The 17,365-nt window shown below is 48.5% G+C and overlaps 6 protein-coding genes across 6 annotated transcripts; 2 read left to right on the top strand and 4 right to left on the bottom strand.

The window, feature by feature from the left end:
- Positions 1-170: 170 nt before the first annotated feature.
- BHQ10_002184 (uncharacterized protein) lies at positions 171-2,081 on the bottom strand (the record flags this gene model as incomplete). The annotated part of the gene is made up of 1 exon (XM_040874302.1): positions 171-2,081. The coding sequence occupies one exon, from the start codon at positions 2,079-2,081 to the stop codon at positions 171-173; it is 1,911 nt and encodes a 636-aa protein (XP_040730689.1).
- A 243-nt stretch (positions 2,082-2,324) lies between these two features.
- Positions 2,325-6,550, top strand: BHQ10_002183 (uncharacterized protein; the record flags this gene model as incomplete). Its single annotated transcript, XM_040874301.1, has 9 exons — positions 2,325-2,392; positions 2,449-3,118; positions 3,164-3,958; positions 4,010-4,111; positions 5,061-5,289; positions 5,339-5,441; positions 5,497-5,549; positions 5,602-5,725; positions 5,785-6,550. The coding sequence occupies 9 exons, from the start codon at positions 2,325-2,327 to the stop codon at positions 6,548-6,550; spliced, it is 2,910 nt and encodes a 969-aa protein (XP_040730688.1).
- A 175-nt stretch (positions 6,551-6,725) lies between these two features.
- On the bottom strand, positions 6,726-10,062 carry BHQ10_002182 (uncharacterized protein; the record flags this gene model as incomplete). The annotated part of the gene is made up of 4 exons (XM_040874300.1): positions 6,726-8,248; positions 8,326-8,793; positions 9,043-9,437; positions 9,491-10,062. The coding sequence occupies 4 exons, from the start codon at positions 10,060-10,062 to the stop codon at positions 6,726-6,728; spliced, it is 2,958 nt and encodes a 985-aa protein (XP_040730687.1).
- Positions 10,063-10,716: 654 nt separating this feature from the next.
- BHQ10_002181 (uncharacterized protein) lies at positions 10,717-12,564 on the bottom strand (the record flags this gene model as incomplete). Its single annotated transcript, XM_040874299.1, has 1 exon — positions 10,717-12,564. One exon carries the CDS (start codon positions 12,562-12,564, stop codon positions 10,717-10,719), a length of 1,848 nt encoding a protein of 615 aa, XP_040730686.1.
- A 2,261-nt stretch (positions 12,565-14,825) lies between these two features.
- On the bottom strand, positions 14,826-15,434 carry BHQ10_002180 (uncharacterized protein; the record flags this gene model as incomplete). The annotated part of the gene is made up of 3 exons (XM_040874298.1): positions 14,826-15,103; positions 15,157-15,264; positions 15,410-15,434. The coding sequence occupies 3 exons, from the start codon at positions 15,432-15,434 to the stop codon at positions 14,826-14,828; spliced, it is 411 nt and encodes a 136-aa protein (XP_040730685.1).
- Positions 15,435-16,197: 763 nt separating this feature from the next.
- BHQ10_002179 (uncharacterized protein) lies at positions 16,198-16,629 on the top strand (the record flags this gene model as incomplete). The annotated part of the gene is made up of 3 exons (XM_040874296.1): positions 16,198-16,207; positions 16,274-16,549; positions 16,604-16,629. 3 exons carry the CDS (start codon positions 16,198-16,200, stop codon positions 16,627-16,629), a joined length of 312 nt encoding a protein of 103 aa, XP_040730684.1.
- Between the last annotated feature and the right edge of the window lie 736 nt (positions 16,630-17,365).

The following is a 17,365-nucleotide window of genomic DNA, read 5'->3' as shown; positions in this document are numbered from 1 at the left end:
AAGATCTTATAATGGCATACAATTTTGCCTAAAAAGCTTGGAACTACGACACAATAGTATTTAAAAAAAGGAAAGCAGAAGATCATATCTTCCTAGCTCAACATAAACTCCTACCCCAATGCTTTTACCAAATCATGCCAAAGGTATAAACAGAGCAATCAGAAACTTTTCTATCTTGGTGGGTTGCCAACATTCCCACCACCACTTAACTGCCGTAAGATATCCTGTACTTGATTGAACGTTGCTTGATTGTTTGCAGCCGGCTGATTTTGAGGAGGCCCGGCAGGCTGCTGTTGCTGTTGCTGTTGCTGTTGTAGTTGTTGTTGCAGCGCAGCGAAGAATGCCGGGTTGATATGTGCTCCAGCCGGTACGTTTTGGTAGGGGTTTGGCTGGTATGTGTTTTGCTGATAATGATTCTGCTGATATGGCATCTGGAACGGGAATTGCGGCATTCCTGCTGTTTGTGCTTGTCCAAATTGTGGAAATTGAGGCTGTTGTTGAGACTGTTGGTGATGTTGTTGCGGGAAAGACGGGTATTGAGCGTATTGTTGAGCTGGGATAGCGGCCGAAGGTGCATTATAATTTTGGTATTGGGATTGAGCAGGATTCTCACGCGAATAGTCTGATCGATGACTATTATCCTGAGAAAGATTATTGTGGTAATTGCCTCTTCCGCGTCTGTCGTTGCCTCGACCACGTCCGGAGCCTCTGTCGAAGCCTCCTCGTCCTCGTCCTCTGCCGCGGAAATTGCCTCGGTTGTTCTGGAAGGATACCGATGCCTCCGTATGGGCTTCGGGGTGATTCATCATCTCATGGTAATTTTTGGGACGGGCCAGAGGAGTATAACCATCCTCAGCTGCTCTGTCTCCTCCATCATCATCATAATTCAGTTCACCACGACCAAGCGGCGAAGGTCCTGGAGCATTTTTCGGCTTCCCACCATCACCCCGATTGTCCTTCTTCTCCTTCTTCTTTTGCTTCAGTCTTCGTTTGTATTCAGCTTCTGCTTCGTCGTCAGAGAACTCGATCTCGTCTTCGGCAACTTCTTCGTCGTGAAAGTTGGAGGCATCGCTACCCTTGAGTCCCTTGAGTGGCTGTGTAAAGACGAATTCAGAGTGGCTTTCCACGTAAAAGATGTGCTTTCCTTTTTCAAGGCCTAAGTCCTGAATCTTCGCCGGGTCTTGATACCGGACTGTGTAAAGAGGTTCCTCCACCCTTCCTAGTGTATCCGCCACCACACCGATAACAGTTCTATCCTCGAGACATAAGAGTGAATTGCTTTCAAGGACTTGATAATCTCCAGACACGGTGGCTTTGATGAGAATAAGATTCTCAACCATGCTTTCGAGGTAGCCGAGCGGGACAATCTTCATATCTTCAGTGACTTTGATGTCAGGAATTGGAGGCGCGTCCTCAATTTGTTCATTTGCCGTTCGCAAATGAGACCCTCCACCTGCCTTATTGTCACCTTCATCGTCCGAGCCGCCTTCTGCCTGCATAAGTATCCGGGCCGTTTCCTCTGCCGATAAGATGGGATAATCCTCTTCGTCTTCGTCGCTATCATCGCTATCGGAGGAGTCTGTAGAGCTGTCGGAAGAAGATTCGTACGGTGAGGAATCAACCTCCCATTCAGGATGTTCTTCTTCGGTAGTCATGAGCTGGTCCGCTGCTGTTTGGTCGGTCTCCATAGCGTCTGCTAGTGCGCCTTCAACCGTTTGCGCGCTGGCAGCTTGCTGAGCAAGGTCGTTGACAGAATTCCCGGCATCACCGTTGGCTTGATGATTATCCGTATTTGGTCCCTCCGTGGGGATTGCGAGCTTGTCACCTTCATTCTTGACTGATAAACCAGGAATAACTGGCGCCAAAGTGAGAGCGTCAGGCTCATTCATATAGACATTCGATGTCGTAGTGGTATTTTCTGCAGGGTAAACAGGCGTCTGGCCAGTCAATGGAGTATTGTAAAAATCGCTGCTGGCTCCGAGCGGTGTTGTCGAGACAGGAATTGAAGTTTCTGGCTGCTCGGACTTGGGTTGCTGATGCCCTTCTCCCAGATGCATCTGAAGATCAGATTGTTCCTCCATTCTCTCAGTATTGAGATGAGAAACAGATTATTCAATCACGACCAGAGAAAATATCTAGGAATGAAAAAGAGTTGAGGAAAGAGTGGCGGAGACTTTTTTTCTTAACAGCATAGCTGCCTGATTGGCCGGGCTTATCGATAAGGACCGCGGATTTCCGTTGTGACGTCTCGCCCAAATTCATGAAGACAACGACATTGTTCAATTCTGTAGGATCAATCTATAGATCAATTGATCAAGATCACAATGTCGTCCTCGGAAGATGAACATTCTGACGACTCGCACAGCTCGCACAGCGATTCTGGACGGAAGAGGTGTGCCGTTCTCCATCAATCAAGCATCCAGAGACTAACTGAGGATACGTGTAAAGACCGCCCTCACCATTCTACCTCCCACTAAACGTCGCATTTTATGCCTTTCTCACTTCCAACGCAGTTGCAGCTGCCTATGCGCCTATACAAGACTGCGACGAGATCTTCAATTATTGGGAGCCGGCGCACTATCTGGACCATGGCTACGGACTGCAGACATGGGAATACTCGCCCGATTATTCCATCCGAAGCTGGCTATACGTCAGTCTCCATGCTGCTGTGGGAATGATAACGAGAATCTGGAGCTCGAACAAGAAGACTCAGTTCTATGCTATCCGAGCCGTCCTCGCCTTCGTTTGCGCTGCGTGCGAAACCCGGCTCTATTCCGCGATATCCAGAACACTTAATAAGAGAATTGGTCTACTTTTTCTGATCATCATTGCTTTCAGCCCCGGTTTCTTCCACGCGTCGACGGCTTTCTTACCCTCTTCATTCACTATGTATACGTCTATGCTAGGATTGACAGCTTTTTTGGACCGAAGAGGCAGGAACAAGATCGCCGAGGGCATTATGTGGTTTGGCACGGGTGCCATCGTTGGCTGGCCATTTTCCGGTGCCTTGATTCTTCCTCTGCTTGCCGAGGAGATTCTCACTTCCATCTTTTCTGGCCACTGGGGCAATACGCTCGGGCAGATTGTCAATGGAGGCATGAGGTGCATTGTTATCCTTGTATGGCTCTAAGCGATCTTTGTGACGAAGTGCTAACAATTGTAGGGCTTGGAAATCGGAGTCGATTCTCTTTTCTTTCAAAGGTTTACATTTGTTCCGTGGAATATTGTCGCGTACAATGTGTTTGGAGGCGAGGGAAGAGGACCGAACATCTTTGGCACTGAGCCATGGACCTTTTATATTCAAAATTTACTCTTGAATTTCAATGTTTGGTTCATTTTGGCTGCTTCAATCGCGCCACTGCTCATCCTGCAGGCCTTGTTCGGAGGTCGGACATCTTCCAGTCACACACTCTTGAGATCTCTCGCCTTCGTGTCTCCTTTCTACCTCTGGCAGGCAATCTTCACCGTACAACCGCACAAGGAAGAACGATTCATGTATCCAGCATATCCCTTCCTTGCCCTCAATGCTGCACTTGCGCTACACTTGATATTAGCATACGTCGGGACAAACAAGCCTGGAACTTTGATGGGTCTCATCCCAGGCAAAGTTAAATTCATTGCCGTCGCAGCGTTTATGTTACTGTCTATCAACGCCGGACTTTTGAGATCTGTCGGTATGGTCACCGCCTACGGCGCACCCTTGAAAGTATACGATGCGCTAGACGCATCCGGTGTGGCACAAGAGGGTAGCGTTCTCTGCTTAGGCAAAGAATGGTACCGATTTCCTTCTTCTTTCTTCCTGCCGCAATCCATGAGAGCGAAGTTTGTAAAGAGTGAATTCGCGGGCTTGTTACCTGGAGAGTTTCCTGAGGGGAACAGCATACAGGCTCTGTTAGCCGGTACATCTGCGATTCCTACAGGTATGAATGATCGAAATGAGGAGGATCTATCCAAATACGTGAGTCATTCTACAGATTGTATTTATAGGTTGATAACTAATTCGAAACAGGTTGATATCTCCCAATGTACATTTTTGGTCGATTCCCACTTTCCCAGTCAACCACCGACAGACCTGGAGCCGGAATACATCCACGACCAAAAGGACTGGGAGGTTCTGGCTTGCCATCAATTCCTAGATGCATCAGAGACTCCTACCTTGGGTCGAGTGCTGTGGATACCGAATCTACCGTTTGTTCCTAGCCGCTTTAGACGGCAGTGGGGAGATTATTGTCTATTGCGACGAAAGAATTTGTCTTGAGCATTCTAGGATCAGATTATCAGGTATCCTTAGTTTTTATGATGTATCCATGAAAAAGCGGATCGCGGCAGATTCAAGCATAGCCCGCTGTATGTATGTATGTTTGTATGTTTATATTTATCTTGTAACTATCTTTGATATAACAGAGCACTCAAACTAATATTCATGATCTGATCCGCCTTCAGTGTAGAAAGATAATCCTTCGAGGCGTGCACCGCTTTTTGGTACTCTACTTTCAGATATCCATAGAAGAATACAAGAAACCAATTAAAGTAAAGAAGACATAATCCCATCAATAACTCTTTTTTCATATCTCCCACGGTTTATACAGTGACCCAGCACAAAGCATCGCTCTCATCGTACATACAAGGATTTAAAGATGGCCGACAAAATCATTTCCTAATCCGGTAAAAAGATCCCCCGCCATTGCTTTTTCTTGGATTACCTACCCCAGTCAACTTACCCTTTGGTATTTACCTGCATCCTATCTAGCGGGTTATGATAAGCTCTCAGGCTAACTCGTTAAGCTCATTTTTATATCGACAACCCCTCCTAGTGGGAGAATTGATAACGGTTCATGCAGCCGTTTTGGGCAGGTCTTATCTATGGAAATTGAATCATGACCAGCGCTGGAGGGAGATATCGTCGGTGCATGCTTTCTATATTCGTACTTTACTATGTTCCTATGTTCTATATGTGTGTATTACTTAGTCGATGTATTCCTGTTGGATAATTAAGGTCTGAGCTACTCGTCATCGTCATCGTCCTGGGAACTACATACGGTGTAACATTTGGACAGCAGATAGCAACAGACACCGCCAGAATGTCGTCCACATACATCTACCAGATCCAACAATTCCTTCTCGAAGACAGAGCTCAAATCCATGATGCCGTCTTTGCCACTACGATAATCGCGTCGTTGACATGGGTATTGTACATAGCCCTCCAAGCCCTAAAATCTCGATATCAAAAGACCGAAACAACGAGACCATCGACGCCGGACGTTGAGAAGAATAAGCGCAAATATGGCGGTACATACTTCACGCCCTTTAAATATATGACAAACACTGACAAGGATAGAATGGACGCCATCGTCGTTCAAGAGACCAGAGCCAAAACCATATGAGGGTTGGGATGTTGAAACGACGAAACCGTTGTTATATAGGCCTTTTCGATATGGACCGTATGTAGCTCTATTCATCTGTCTCGAATATTGTCTGAGAAAGGGGATGTCATAGGAAGTACTTTGTGACCATGGGATTACGAAGTATGAAATGGGATGAATGGATTGGTATGTAACATCTCCTCAATCATGAGACTGCCTAAATTCTGACGGATCCCAGAATTGGATAACCACTACCCTCGATACCACGCCGATAAAGCGCGTCGCATCAAAGAACGCGCCTCGAAATGCTGTCATACCGCGCCTGAGGCCATGGACGGCGCAATCGAGTTGCTCGAAGAACTGTACGTCCTCCGTTCCCCGAGGTCTCCAGATATCGAATCTGACAAATATACTTGCATAGAGCATCATACCTTCCTGCCCGGTATCCAACGCTCTTCCGCGCGACTCCCGTCGGAATCGATAATCTTCTCACCGGCGAATCGTTTAACATCGTCCAACGACCCCTCGCAGAAGATCCCATGATCACATGCGCTCGCCTCGTGCAGGACGATCTAGCGCTCATGTTCGAGAAGCCCGATGGCCAATACTACCTCCTCGCCGGCGCGATCTTGCTAGCCGGATTCTGGCGCTTAGAAGACAAACTCGGTATGCCTCTCAGCGAAATCCACACGTCGGGAGACGTGCCTCAATTCAAAGAAAAACTCGAAAAAGGGATGATGAATTTCTTCAGGAGACTCAAACCCGAAGATGCGGTGTTACGCAACAATTATTTCTTACAGGTTGATGACCAGCTCGCTTGGTCCCCATCCATCGGATCCGAGGACGAACCTGGTATTTCGTGGAATACAGCGCAAAAAAACAGGGCGATTGAGCATCATTATTTCAGGTCGGAGAGGCAATCGTTACGGCGACTACCGCGGTCGGGCGCGGTGGTGTTTACGATTAGGACGTATTTTGAGCCCATCACGGAGATTGTCAAGGAGCCGTATGTGCCTGGTAGATTAGCGTCTGCGGTCCGGTCGTGGGGGGATGATGTGTCGATATACAAGGGGAAGGAGAAGTATGCCGAAGTGCTATTAGAATATCTTGACAAGAAGCATGAGGAGCAGGTGGCGAACGGGTTAGATTTGGAGAAGGAGGATGAAGTTCGTGCTTATCCGTATTGATTCGACGCCTTCAATTGAGGGTTGAGATGATTTGATTTCAATGAATAACGCCTATCCATGCATGCTGCGGGCATGATGTGAGACTATGTACATACCATAATGCTAAGCCAAAAAATAAGAGAGAAGATGCTAACCTGTATCACCAATGCTGCAAACAGTATATTAAAGCTCAAAGTTAAACCGGCCCAAGCATCTCTATCGCAGTCTTGGACAATCGTCTCCTCCTCGTCGCAAACTCATATTCCTTCGATATCCGCCAATCGCACTCTTCTCGAAAATCGCATATCCGACACTTCCATGCATCAAATACCTCAACTCCGCGAGGCGCGCGGTCACCGCGCCACCATTTTATTTGGTCAGATGTATACGACGTCAGATCTGAAGGATCAAACAGGAATGAGCGACTGCCAAGTTCGTCAGGAACGCCATCTTCTGACATCTTTGTGGACGACAGGTATTTCGCCGTCAATACCGGAGAAAGCACAGTGGGATATAGAGCCAGCGAATCAGGCTGGACAGCAGCCGGGATGGATGGTGCAATGTTTTGATTTTGCGACGTAGGCAAGAACGTATACCGGAGATGCTTCTTCATCAGATCCCACAGACTATGTAAATTATTATGCGAAAGCAATATGCTAACAGAATCCTGACTACTCCCTACAGGCACAAAATCAGGATCCGAGCTTGATATCGGCGAAGAAGCAGCATCGAAAAACTCCTCATTCAGCCCGCCGACCTCTGCAATGAATGCATCGGAAAATGTGCGCTGGGGATCCAGGTCATATCGTTCTGCGATCGCTTCCATTGTCACGTCGTCGCTGGTCACGGATCGATTAAGTATATGGTAGTATAGCTGCAACTGTAAATGCGTCGGGCGAAATCCAGTACTTTTAACCGTAGGCACAGAGCGACTCGCTCGAGTCTTGATATCTGTAATATATATCCTCGGCACATCAAGGTACGACTGATCCAAATCCGTGCCATAATCGTCGTCGGTAGGAGCAGGCTCTTCAGGCTGTTTCCACATCTCATCCAACGGCTTCCCAGCCCCAGACGCCATGAAATAATCCGAAATCGACATCTGATACTCCGGCAACGCAGCTCGCGCCGCTTCAGCATCTGCATAGTGCCGCGCAGCACTCGCCTCCAACTTCGGGTCTGGACAGATGTACGAGAGCTGATCGATGATCCCGGTCACAATCTCGCCTTCCACGAGACCCCAGACCTCAAGCTCACGCGTCAATCCGTATGTTCTCAGCGTCCGAAGACCCTGGATCACATTCCATATCCTCAATGCCCATCCATCCTCCTTTGTGGTGATGTCGACTGGTACAGTGGTGTGCACTTCGTCCTCGAGGACTTTGTGCACCGCAGTACCCTGCATCATAGCCGGCGTTCTTCGTTTGCGTCCGTGTTTCGTCAACGTATACCAATACTGCAACTCGCACCAAGCCGGAGAAATCAAATCCGATACCGAAAATGCTTTGTTTGGCGGTTTCCGGAATCGCTCTATAGGTGATTTTTGCTCGACGCTTGGTGCCGTTGTACCATCCTCGTTGTTGACGACATTGGCTGGTGTAGACTCCGTCTGCGGCTCGGTTTTGGCTTCGGTCCTGCCTTCGGCGTCCGTCCATTCCTTCTCCCTATCTCGCTGTCGTTCCCGATCTCGTGTTCTGCCTTCAGGAGAGCCTTCGCGTTCTATCAACCGCTACAATGTCAGGGCGTCAGCTCTTCAACCAAATCAAAACCTCAGAACATAGACCAGAAAAACATACCACCGATCTGCGAGCGGACGTTGACTGCTGCCGTAAGCTGACTAGGCCATAGCCTTCTCGTAATTGTGCCACCAGTCTGGTTCTGCTGCCTCTGCCAAACGCGTTTTGTCGCAGGACTCCATGCCTCCCGACCCAGCACCCTAGGCACGCGGACGGAATGCGGAAGTTCATAGTCCTCTATGTCAGAGACGATTAGCGGATCGGATAATGGTTGTAAATCATCTAGCAAAAGTTCTGCCAAGAGCTGTTGCTGGGATTCGGATGTCGTTGCGGTTGTGGTTTCTTCGGCGGTGGTTGTAGTGACGGTAGAAGTTTGATGTTCCGGTGCGACGACGCGTGCAAGCAGTTCGCTCAACAGCTCTTGTTCGTCTAGTGTGAAGTCTGAGCCGTAGTCGCTACTATCGTCGTCCAAATCGTTCGGTTGCATAGCGTTTTGTTTGGCAAGATTGAATATGGCTGCTACATTACCTAGGATGGAATGAGAGGCAAGATGCTGGATATGAGGTCTGATGTTCGGATGACGCGCGACCCACGTTTAGTTTACGCATTAGGAAATATTAGTCTAGTCTCTCCCAGCTCGTATAGGTCCAGGTTCTATATTCTATATCAAGTCTATGTAAATGTTAAGGATAAGTGCAAATCTATCATGCAGGGCCAAGAAGAGGGGGAAAAAACGGGGGGGGTATCAAAAATATCAAGCCGCCTGGGAAATCCTACCATCCGCGGACTGTAGAGTAGTACTCTTCAAGGCATTCGTAGCAGCCTCCGCAGCCGCAACCTCCCTCGCCGCTTTCTGATTCAACCAACTCAAATACGTCTGCCAGCCCACCGCAATCGTACCTCCAAACACTGATCTGAAATGCGGCGGAATATACATGAAACTAAACGCCGTCACAGCCGGCCAGAGCTTGACGCTGTTCTTGATACTGTTAGGCACGGCCAGTTTCAGTCGCTCCCACGTCTCGAAGATCGATGCGCCAGCCAGTAAGGATTGCATACTGAAGAAGTAGGTATTGAAGACCGGGGTGAAGACGGCTTGTTGGACGGCGACTTTGGTGGTGATGGAGAGGAATTTAGAGGTGTAGTTGAAGTTGTGGTGGAGGAACATGAACCTGCAGCTGTCAGTCTCATCAGTCTTACAGAGAGGGGGGAGGAGTTACGGTACCATTTATAAGAAGGAATACTCGACACAAGCCCAACGGTCAAATGCCTCAACGTTCGCAACGGATCATATCCCACCGTCGCCACCGATTCTTCTCCTTCCTTTCCATCCTTATTTTCGGCCGTTTTCACTTCCGACGGAAACAACAACTGCGCGCTCAGATCACCTGCCAGATAAATAATGAACGAGCTCGCTAATTGCGTAACGTATGGCCTCTTGTGTTGCGCATTCGTGTACCAATTCCCGAATCGACCGATCGGTCCTGATTTAATGAGTTCGCCTATACCCCGACGACTGCTGCTACTCCGTGCTGCTGGGAGGGGTGAAGTAGCTGCTCCGGCGGACGAGGTTACCGAGCCCGTGGGTGGAGGAGGGACTGTCGATGGAGAAGTTGTAGTCTCGGACGGTGGCGAGGACTCTTTCGTTGGTGTAAGGTCATTCTTTTCTATAGGTTTATTCGAGTTGTGTCGTCGTTGAGACTTATTTCCGTTCGTCGTTCTATTTCGTAGCGAGGAGAGATTGTTCCCGGGTCGCCGTCCCGCTGAAATGAGCAGGTCTGATATGACTCGACGCATTGCGACTGTATGTGTATCGTTGACGAAAGGGATATGCTCGACAGACCGTGACTCAGGCTAGTAGGTAAACGTCTATTTGGCGGTGGACTTGTCAAGGCACAGGGCTAAAATAAATATAGCAGCGCCGACAAGCGGAGTCTATTCACAAAGTCCAAACCACCCTGCTGAGTACTCAGCATGCGAAGCTGAGAACCAGGAACAATCAGAAAGAGAGAATAGCAAAGAGAAGAAACAAGAGATTAGTAAACCAACACGGGAATAGAAAGCACGCAAGACAGTCCAACCAACACAAAAAGATGCGCTTAACTCCGGTCGGAGTTGATATTTTTACAGATCGGATCTGTGCCTGAGGCCCTGATTGGGTAGAGGCGCCAGTCTCTGCTATATCGAGACGATTATGCATCGGAATGTCACGTGGAGGACACTGCCGAACAGCCGATTTTATGCATTCTAAGAGGAAGAATTGTTTGGCCTTAACATTAATATTAATCTAACTAGAGATAGATGCAGGGTAGGCTAGTCGCAAGCCAGAAACAAGACAAACTCCTCTGACTCATCCTGAGCCGTATGCAAGTGCAACAAAACAAAATCTATCAATGAAATGAAATGAATGAAAACCGCCCGAAAATGTACATGGTATCAAATATTTGGCGATTACTGTGGAGCAGATTTTTTAGGCGAAACAAAGCTAAAGTCCGAGTCTCTGGTGTTGACACGATCAATGTCGTATGGGTTGCCGTCGTACTCAACCTTGCCGCGATGCGAGCTGGTTGCCGTGCGAGTGGAAGCGCGCGAGTACATGCGACGAGCGGGGGCGGTTTCCTCTTCACCCTCGGATTCGGAGCTGATATCATGAGGAGCCGGGGCTTCGTCGCGGTCAAAGTTGACTTCGTCGTTCTTCTCACCATCTGTTTCTTCTTCTTGGGCAGATTCCTGTAGTTTGCGCATGAAGGCGGCTGATTCGGCGGCATACTTGCACTTTTCGCGAACCTGTCTGCCGTACTTGTAGAAGAGGAATGGGAATGGGACACAGGCCAGGGCCAAGAAGGCGGGAATGGTCGAGGCCCAGTGGATACCCAGGTTGTTATACATGTAAGTAGTGAACAGAGGGAAAGCAGTACCGCAGAGCGAACGAAGGACAGAGTTGGCAGCGAGCACAGAGGCAGCGAAAATCGTGTAGGAGTCGATCAAATAGTTCATGACACTAAGAAAGACCAAGACCATTCCAAAACCGAACGGAACACCAGCGGCAATACTGACCATCCAGTGGATTGATGGGTAGTTTGTCCAGGCGAACCAAAACAGGCCGATGGGGAGAGCAATTGAACCAACCAGGCAAGGAGGTAGACGAGCCTCAGGTGCCGCAAATCCGCCTTCCTCCTCTGCTTTTCTGAGATATCGCTTATTGTCCCAAATGCTGTAGGCGACAGCCGCTAACATGCCTACCATGACACCAAGGAAAGCCAGACCGGAGATTCCCTGACTCCAGCCGCGGGTTCCTTCGTAGACGATAGGGAAAGCACTGAATAACATGTACAATGTTCCGTAGATAATGGCCATATAGATGGAGAGAAGCAGGACGATCGGTTCCTTCAACAATAGAATCCACGGCCTGGAAAGAGAGGTCTTGAGAGCCTGGCTAAGTGTGACCTTGCCCCGCCGCGCATCCATTTCTGTCAGGTAAACCTTGCCAGTCATTTTGGACAGTTTCTTGGCTCGTTGGCGAAGCAAGACAGGCGAGTAGGTCTCTGGAATGAGTGTAGATCCCAGGATCCAAAGCGCGCCGGAGAAAGCAGCCATGAAACCCATCACCCAGCGCCAACCAGCAGATTCGCCCAAGAAACCACCAATAATCGGACCTAGCACAGGACCCAGAAAGGGAGCAACAGCGAAAAAGCTCATTGCCAGACCTCGATCGGAAGCGGCGAACATATCAGCAATGACGCCACCGGCGTTGGTGAGCGGGGAGGAACCAAAGGCTCCCGCAAAGAATCGAAGGATGATCAAGGTGTATGAATTCTGAGCACCGGTGCACGCCGCATTGAATGCCGTGAGCATAGCATAGGTCAAGATGAAGGTCAGCTGTCGGCCAAACATCTCACTCATGGGCGCCCAGATCAAAGGACCAATCGCAAATCCCAGCACGAACAACGAGATACCCAAAATCGCAATCTCCTCGCTGATTCCAAACGCAACCACGATTTGCGCGATACCACCGCTGTACATCGACGAACCGAGAGCGACTGCCAGCGTACAGACGGCCATCATCATCGTAATAAACCATTTTGCGAATACGGAAAAAAGCATGGGGTTGCGGGGGTCGTTCGGGATCCATGAGATGAGGTAAGGGTCTTCTTCGGTACCAGAGCCGGGGTAAGGATGGTTCTCGACTTCGGCGGTGATGCCTGCTTGGTCGACGATTTTGCGCCAGTAGGAGATTCGTTTAGGTGTGACAGCTTCGAGGGGCTGGTCCCTTTTTTCAAGGTTGTTGGTTTCTGCCATGTCTTGAATCGTAGTTGCCTTTATTGTCCCTCGGCAGACAGGGAAGTGTATGTTTCCGTTTTAGGCAGTCGCGAGTAATGATTGTTGTATGAGTAAGAAAGATAACGTAATTATAATGATAGTAGTAAGTACTAGTATATACTATGTACAGTCCGTATGAAGAGTCTAGTCAGGGTATCTTAAAATGCAATTCACGAACAAATTTCGTAAGGGGGACGAAGCCATTTAAATCAACTTTTTCGTCACAGACCAGGCCCGTTGCTAGCATCTTCTACTCCACTGCAGCCACGCGATAATGAATCTGCAGCAAAATTTTTAGGCCGTTCCCAATCGACATACGGATGTAATTCTACTTCTGGCAAACCGTCCGCGGGAAAACTCCACCCGAATACGCTCTCGGCAGTAACAGCTAGAGAGCATCCGGCGAGTTGTGCACGGATATCGATTATTAATCGGGACACTGAATCATTGCACAAAAGTGCGTAGGCATAATTCGTTGGTTGTGGTATCAATCAAAGTGAAACTTCTAAAAAGGACGACTCATTGCCAACACCAATTAGCCAACGTGTGGTGAGAAATAAGAGATCAGGACCGACGGCCGAGCTGGAAACGTAAGCATGCACCAATCACACGGAGTCCCGTGACAGCGCTAAACCTCGTTTGGACAAACCGCCGTCGCAACACGTGCCGACTTCCGGGTCGAGCGATGGCCAAGCCCTACCAAATCATGACGACAACATTTTGTGCACGCCTTACGTACGTATCTTTGATTCCTCCCACTGAACTAACACAGCCACTGTGAGTGCTGGGTCTGAGACAGCCGAGCCCAGACTCGGGCTTTTCGGGTGTAGCTGACTCGTTTCTCAGGCATCAATGCCGGTTTGCCTTCGAGTGAATCGATCTGATAAGTAGTCTGTTGATGGTATATTAGTCTGCTGCTTATGACGATGTACGATCGGTGGATGAACTTTCTTACACTAGCGTGCTTTTTCCAGTACATAATCTTAGATATTATTGTGTCATTGTGTCATACGTATTACATGTAGATCAGCCACTTGGTGCGTAGGATATCTGGATATGAAGTTGATACATCATCTTCAGATAAGTGATTGCGTGTCTGTCTCTTCGTCGGGTGGCTACGTGTTCTATGTGTTTATCCTTTCCATTCAGGCATCATTTGAATGTGGTCGTAGCATAAAATCTTCCCCAGAGGTCCGCAGGCGTTCTGTTATATATTTCGAATCACTCCACCTGGGGACATCTGGAGACTCCACAACGAACATTGAAACATTGAAATCTGAAATCCACATGCATCATGAATCATGCATCCAGGGCTGGACTGCTACAGTTATAGATCAGACATCAAAATAGCAAGCCCATGCTACTGCACAACCCACGAGTACATATCCCCATCAACGACATCCATCTGTGGTGGACTGGTCCACTGTATACGTAGGTACACCGACATTTCGATATCGAAAAACTGTAGTACATCATCAACGCAAGGGCTAGCACTAATACGTGTAACTGAAAACTTCACGAAAGAACGCGAGAAGAAATCTCTATACTCGATCCATCATATATCAGTAGTAAAACGTATACGGGCTTAGCTACATGACCTGTTCGTTACCGATATACGTCGCCGGTCAATGATCATACTTTTCTCGCAGAGTAGGTTTTGGCATCACCACTTTACACAAATACGTAGCGTATACACGAGATATTGATTGAGTAAATATGAATACGACATAAACGGCGACATTCCCTGCGAACTGAAATAAGCCACATATCTCAGTACGATGTTGATGTGTTACGTACAGCACATGGATCAGCATCCTACCGCGTGATAACGCGACCAGTTACAAGACGCAAGTTACCACGACGCGTGTTCATTACTAGCTAGAGCTATCTAAATCGTAGCAACGGAAAGAAGATCGACACGCTTGTAGACATCAAGTCTATTGTCATCAGATTGGTCTCGATAATATACATTCGATGGACTGGACCTTTTGGTGTGGTCGGTCGCTGCCTTCTGACCATTGCTATTCAGAGCTGAAGATGAATGAAGAAAAACACAAGATGGAATACCCAGTAATAACCCATAAGAAAACGCAGAACCCGTCATTTCTCGCCAGTAGTCATGATAAAATGAACAAGAGTAATATGAAAAAGCAAGACCACCATGATCGCCAACCCAATTAACCGTGAGTCATATGAAAGTTAGATTGACTCATCGCATCACGTCAAGAACAGGAAAGAATTTATGAGCGCTCGCCACGGAGACGGCGGGCAAGCTGGATGTCCTTGCTCTGGATGGTGACACGCTTGGCGTGGATGGCGCACAAGTTGGTGTCCTCGAAGAGGGAGACGAGGTAGGCCTCAACGGACTCCTGAAGAGCACCGATGGCAGAGGACTGGAAGCGGAGGTCGGACTTGAAGTCTTGGGCAATTTCACGAACAAGACGCTGGAAAGGCAACTTGCGGATCAAGAGCTCAGTGGACTTCTGGTAGCGACGAATCTCACGGAGAGCGACGGTACCTAAGATGTATTAGTTATGATCGAGAGACATGATCTAGTCAGACGCGACTTACCAGGCTTGTAGCGGTGAGGCTTCTTGACACCTCCGGTGGAGGGAGCAGCCTTACGGGCGGCCTTGGAAGCAAGCTGCTTACGAGGGGCCTTGCCACCAGTGGATTTACCTATGTGATGTTAGTCGAGAGTAAAGAAAAGGTGATGTGGAAGTCGGTGCAGGTCAGCCGCGTCACGGTTGGAATAACACATGAAACGCGTCACCGGCCAACAAGACACGACAAAGAAGCGAAAGTGAGGTAAAAATAAACTTACGGGCTGTCTGCTTGGTACGAGCCATTGTGTATGTGATTTATTTGATGAATGAAGAAAGGTTGATGATGGAAGGTGATGGTGTTGATGGATGGTAATCACTGAGTGGATGGATGAGGGAGATGTAAGAGGGAAGAGAAAGTGGGCGGGGGGAAAGTATTTGTAGTGGGCGAGGGGCGGGTGGGTGATCTGGGCGACTGCCTGGTGGGCGGCTGCAGATTTGGATCAGAAAAAACCGGGCGGGAAAGCTGGCTGCGATAAGCGTGATTCTGACACGCATTTTTGTTAGGGAAATCAGAATGCTTTGCTGGGCCATTGCTAGTGTCCCGTCTTGGCGGGCTAATGAGTATGTAAGCGAGTCTGATCTTCCCGCCCGCCAATCAGCGCCCAGGATCACAGAATGCAAATACCTTCTGATCCCAACCACGCCCGACATTTTTGATCTGAATCAAAATCGTGGCATGTAATTCGCTGGATCAGAATGCGGATTCCACCTGCCAGAATAACTGATCCACGTTGCCATGGCCGGTAATGCCAGGATCAGTGTATCAGCGTTGAATCAGTAAGAGCCGCCGCCAGATCAGCTGATTGGCCAGATCATGCACTAGCGCGTGATCCCAGGCACCTTCCCGCGTCCGGCTCCTTCTATAGAAATATCTCTCGCCGCGTCTTCTCTCCCACCTTCTTTCTCCTCTCCATCTCCAGCTCCATTCAATACTACTCAACATCATCAACGCGTTTACGCATCCACATTCAATTACTTATCAACTCATCCCCATACATCTATCAAAATGACTGGACGTGAGTATTCTCTCATCTTCTCCCTCATCAACCTTCTCTTGCTTCACTCGTACTGACTCCCTTCAGGTGGCAAAGGTGGAAAGGGTCTCGGCAAGGGTGGTGCCAAGCGTCACCGCAAGATCTTGCGCGACAACATCCAGGGTATCACCAAGCCCGCTATCCGCCGTCTCGCTCGTCGTGGTGGTGTCAAGCGTATCTCCGCCATGATCTACGAAGAAACCCGCGGTGTCCTCAAGACCTTCCTCGAGGGTGTTATCCGTGATGCTGTCACATACACTGAGCACGCCAAGCGAAAGACTGTCACATCTCTCGATGTCGTCTACGCTCTTAAGCGACAGGGCCGTAAGTTTTTGTCCTTGTGTTTCTTCTTTTCAACGCGTTCTAACGTGTCTTCAGGTACCCTCTACGGTTTCGGTGGTTAAACGTTTTCTCTTCATTGTTTTGTCACGGCCTCGCCAACGCGGTCGACGCGTCTGCTCGCCGCTGTGGTGACGCGTTGCTCCTTATTCTGGGTTGGGTTTCGGTATGACAGGGTCGTCAGGGTGTTCTCTGAATAGTTTTCTTGTTTTCTTCACGTCTTTATGGGTCTGGGTCTTGCATCTTTTTACTACTACTTTTTAAATTATACCTCGTCTACTGGTCGGTTTGTGGCCTATGGGTCCCAACATCTTTGTATCATAGCGGCCGTTTATCCTAGGTGGACGTTGCGACTAGTCGCACATGAAATGAATGAACTTAAAAGACCTCTTTATATTGTATTGTGCTCTGCAGTTGTAGCCTTCGATCTTTCTTCTCTGGTTGTATGTCTTCCATCCCTAAGGCGCGTTTGGTGTTGTTGGTGCAATGTGTTCGTTGATCGTAGATCGCGTCTGCTATAACAAGCATACATGAACTACGTGTGTGTAGTCGAATAGATACAATGCTGTAGCCGTGGAATACTTCTACGTATATTCATCTTATCTAGTAGAAACGATCAATTCTCCCATACGTAGTCGCTTCTTGTAATCGAAATGCAGCTGGCTTTGCGGCCACGGATATCCGGTAGTCGAAAAGATGGACTTTCGCGACATACGTATAATTACACACGTATTTGCGTTTATTTTATTATCAAAACGTAGTCTATGCGCTCATTGGGGTATGGATGGTGACAATTGTGGG

The sequence above is a fragment of the Talaromyces amestolkiae genome (assembly GCF_001896365.1).
Source record: "Talaromyces amestolkiae strain CIB chromosome Unknown scaffold3.1, whole genome shotgun sequence".
Taxonomy (NCBI): domain Eukaryota; kingdom Fungi; phylum Ascomycota; class Eurotiomycetes; order Eurotiales; family Trichocomaceae; genus Talaromyces; species Talaromyces amestolkiae.
Note: the sequence above shows the minus strand (reverse complement) of the source record. Positions and strands in the feature narration are given on the sequence as shown.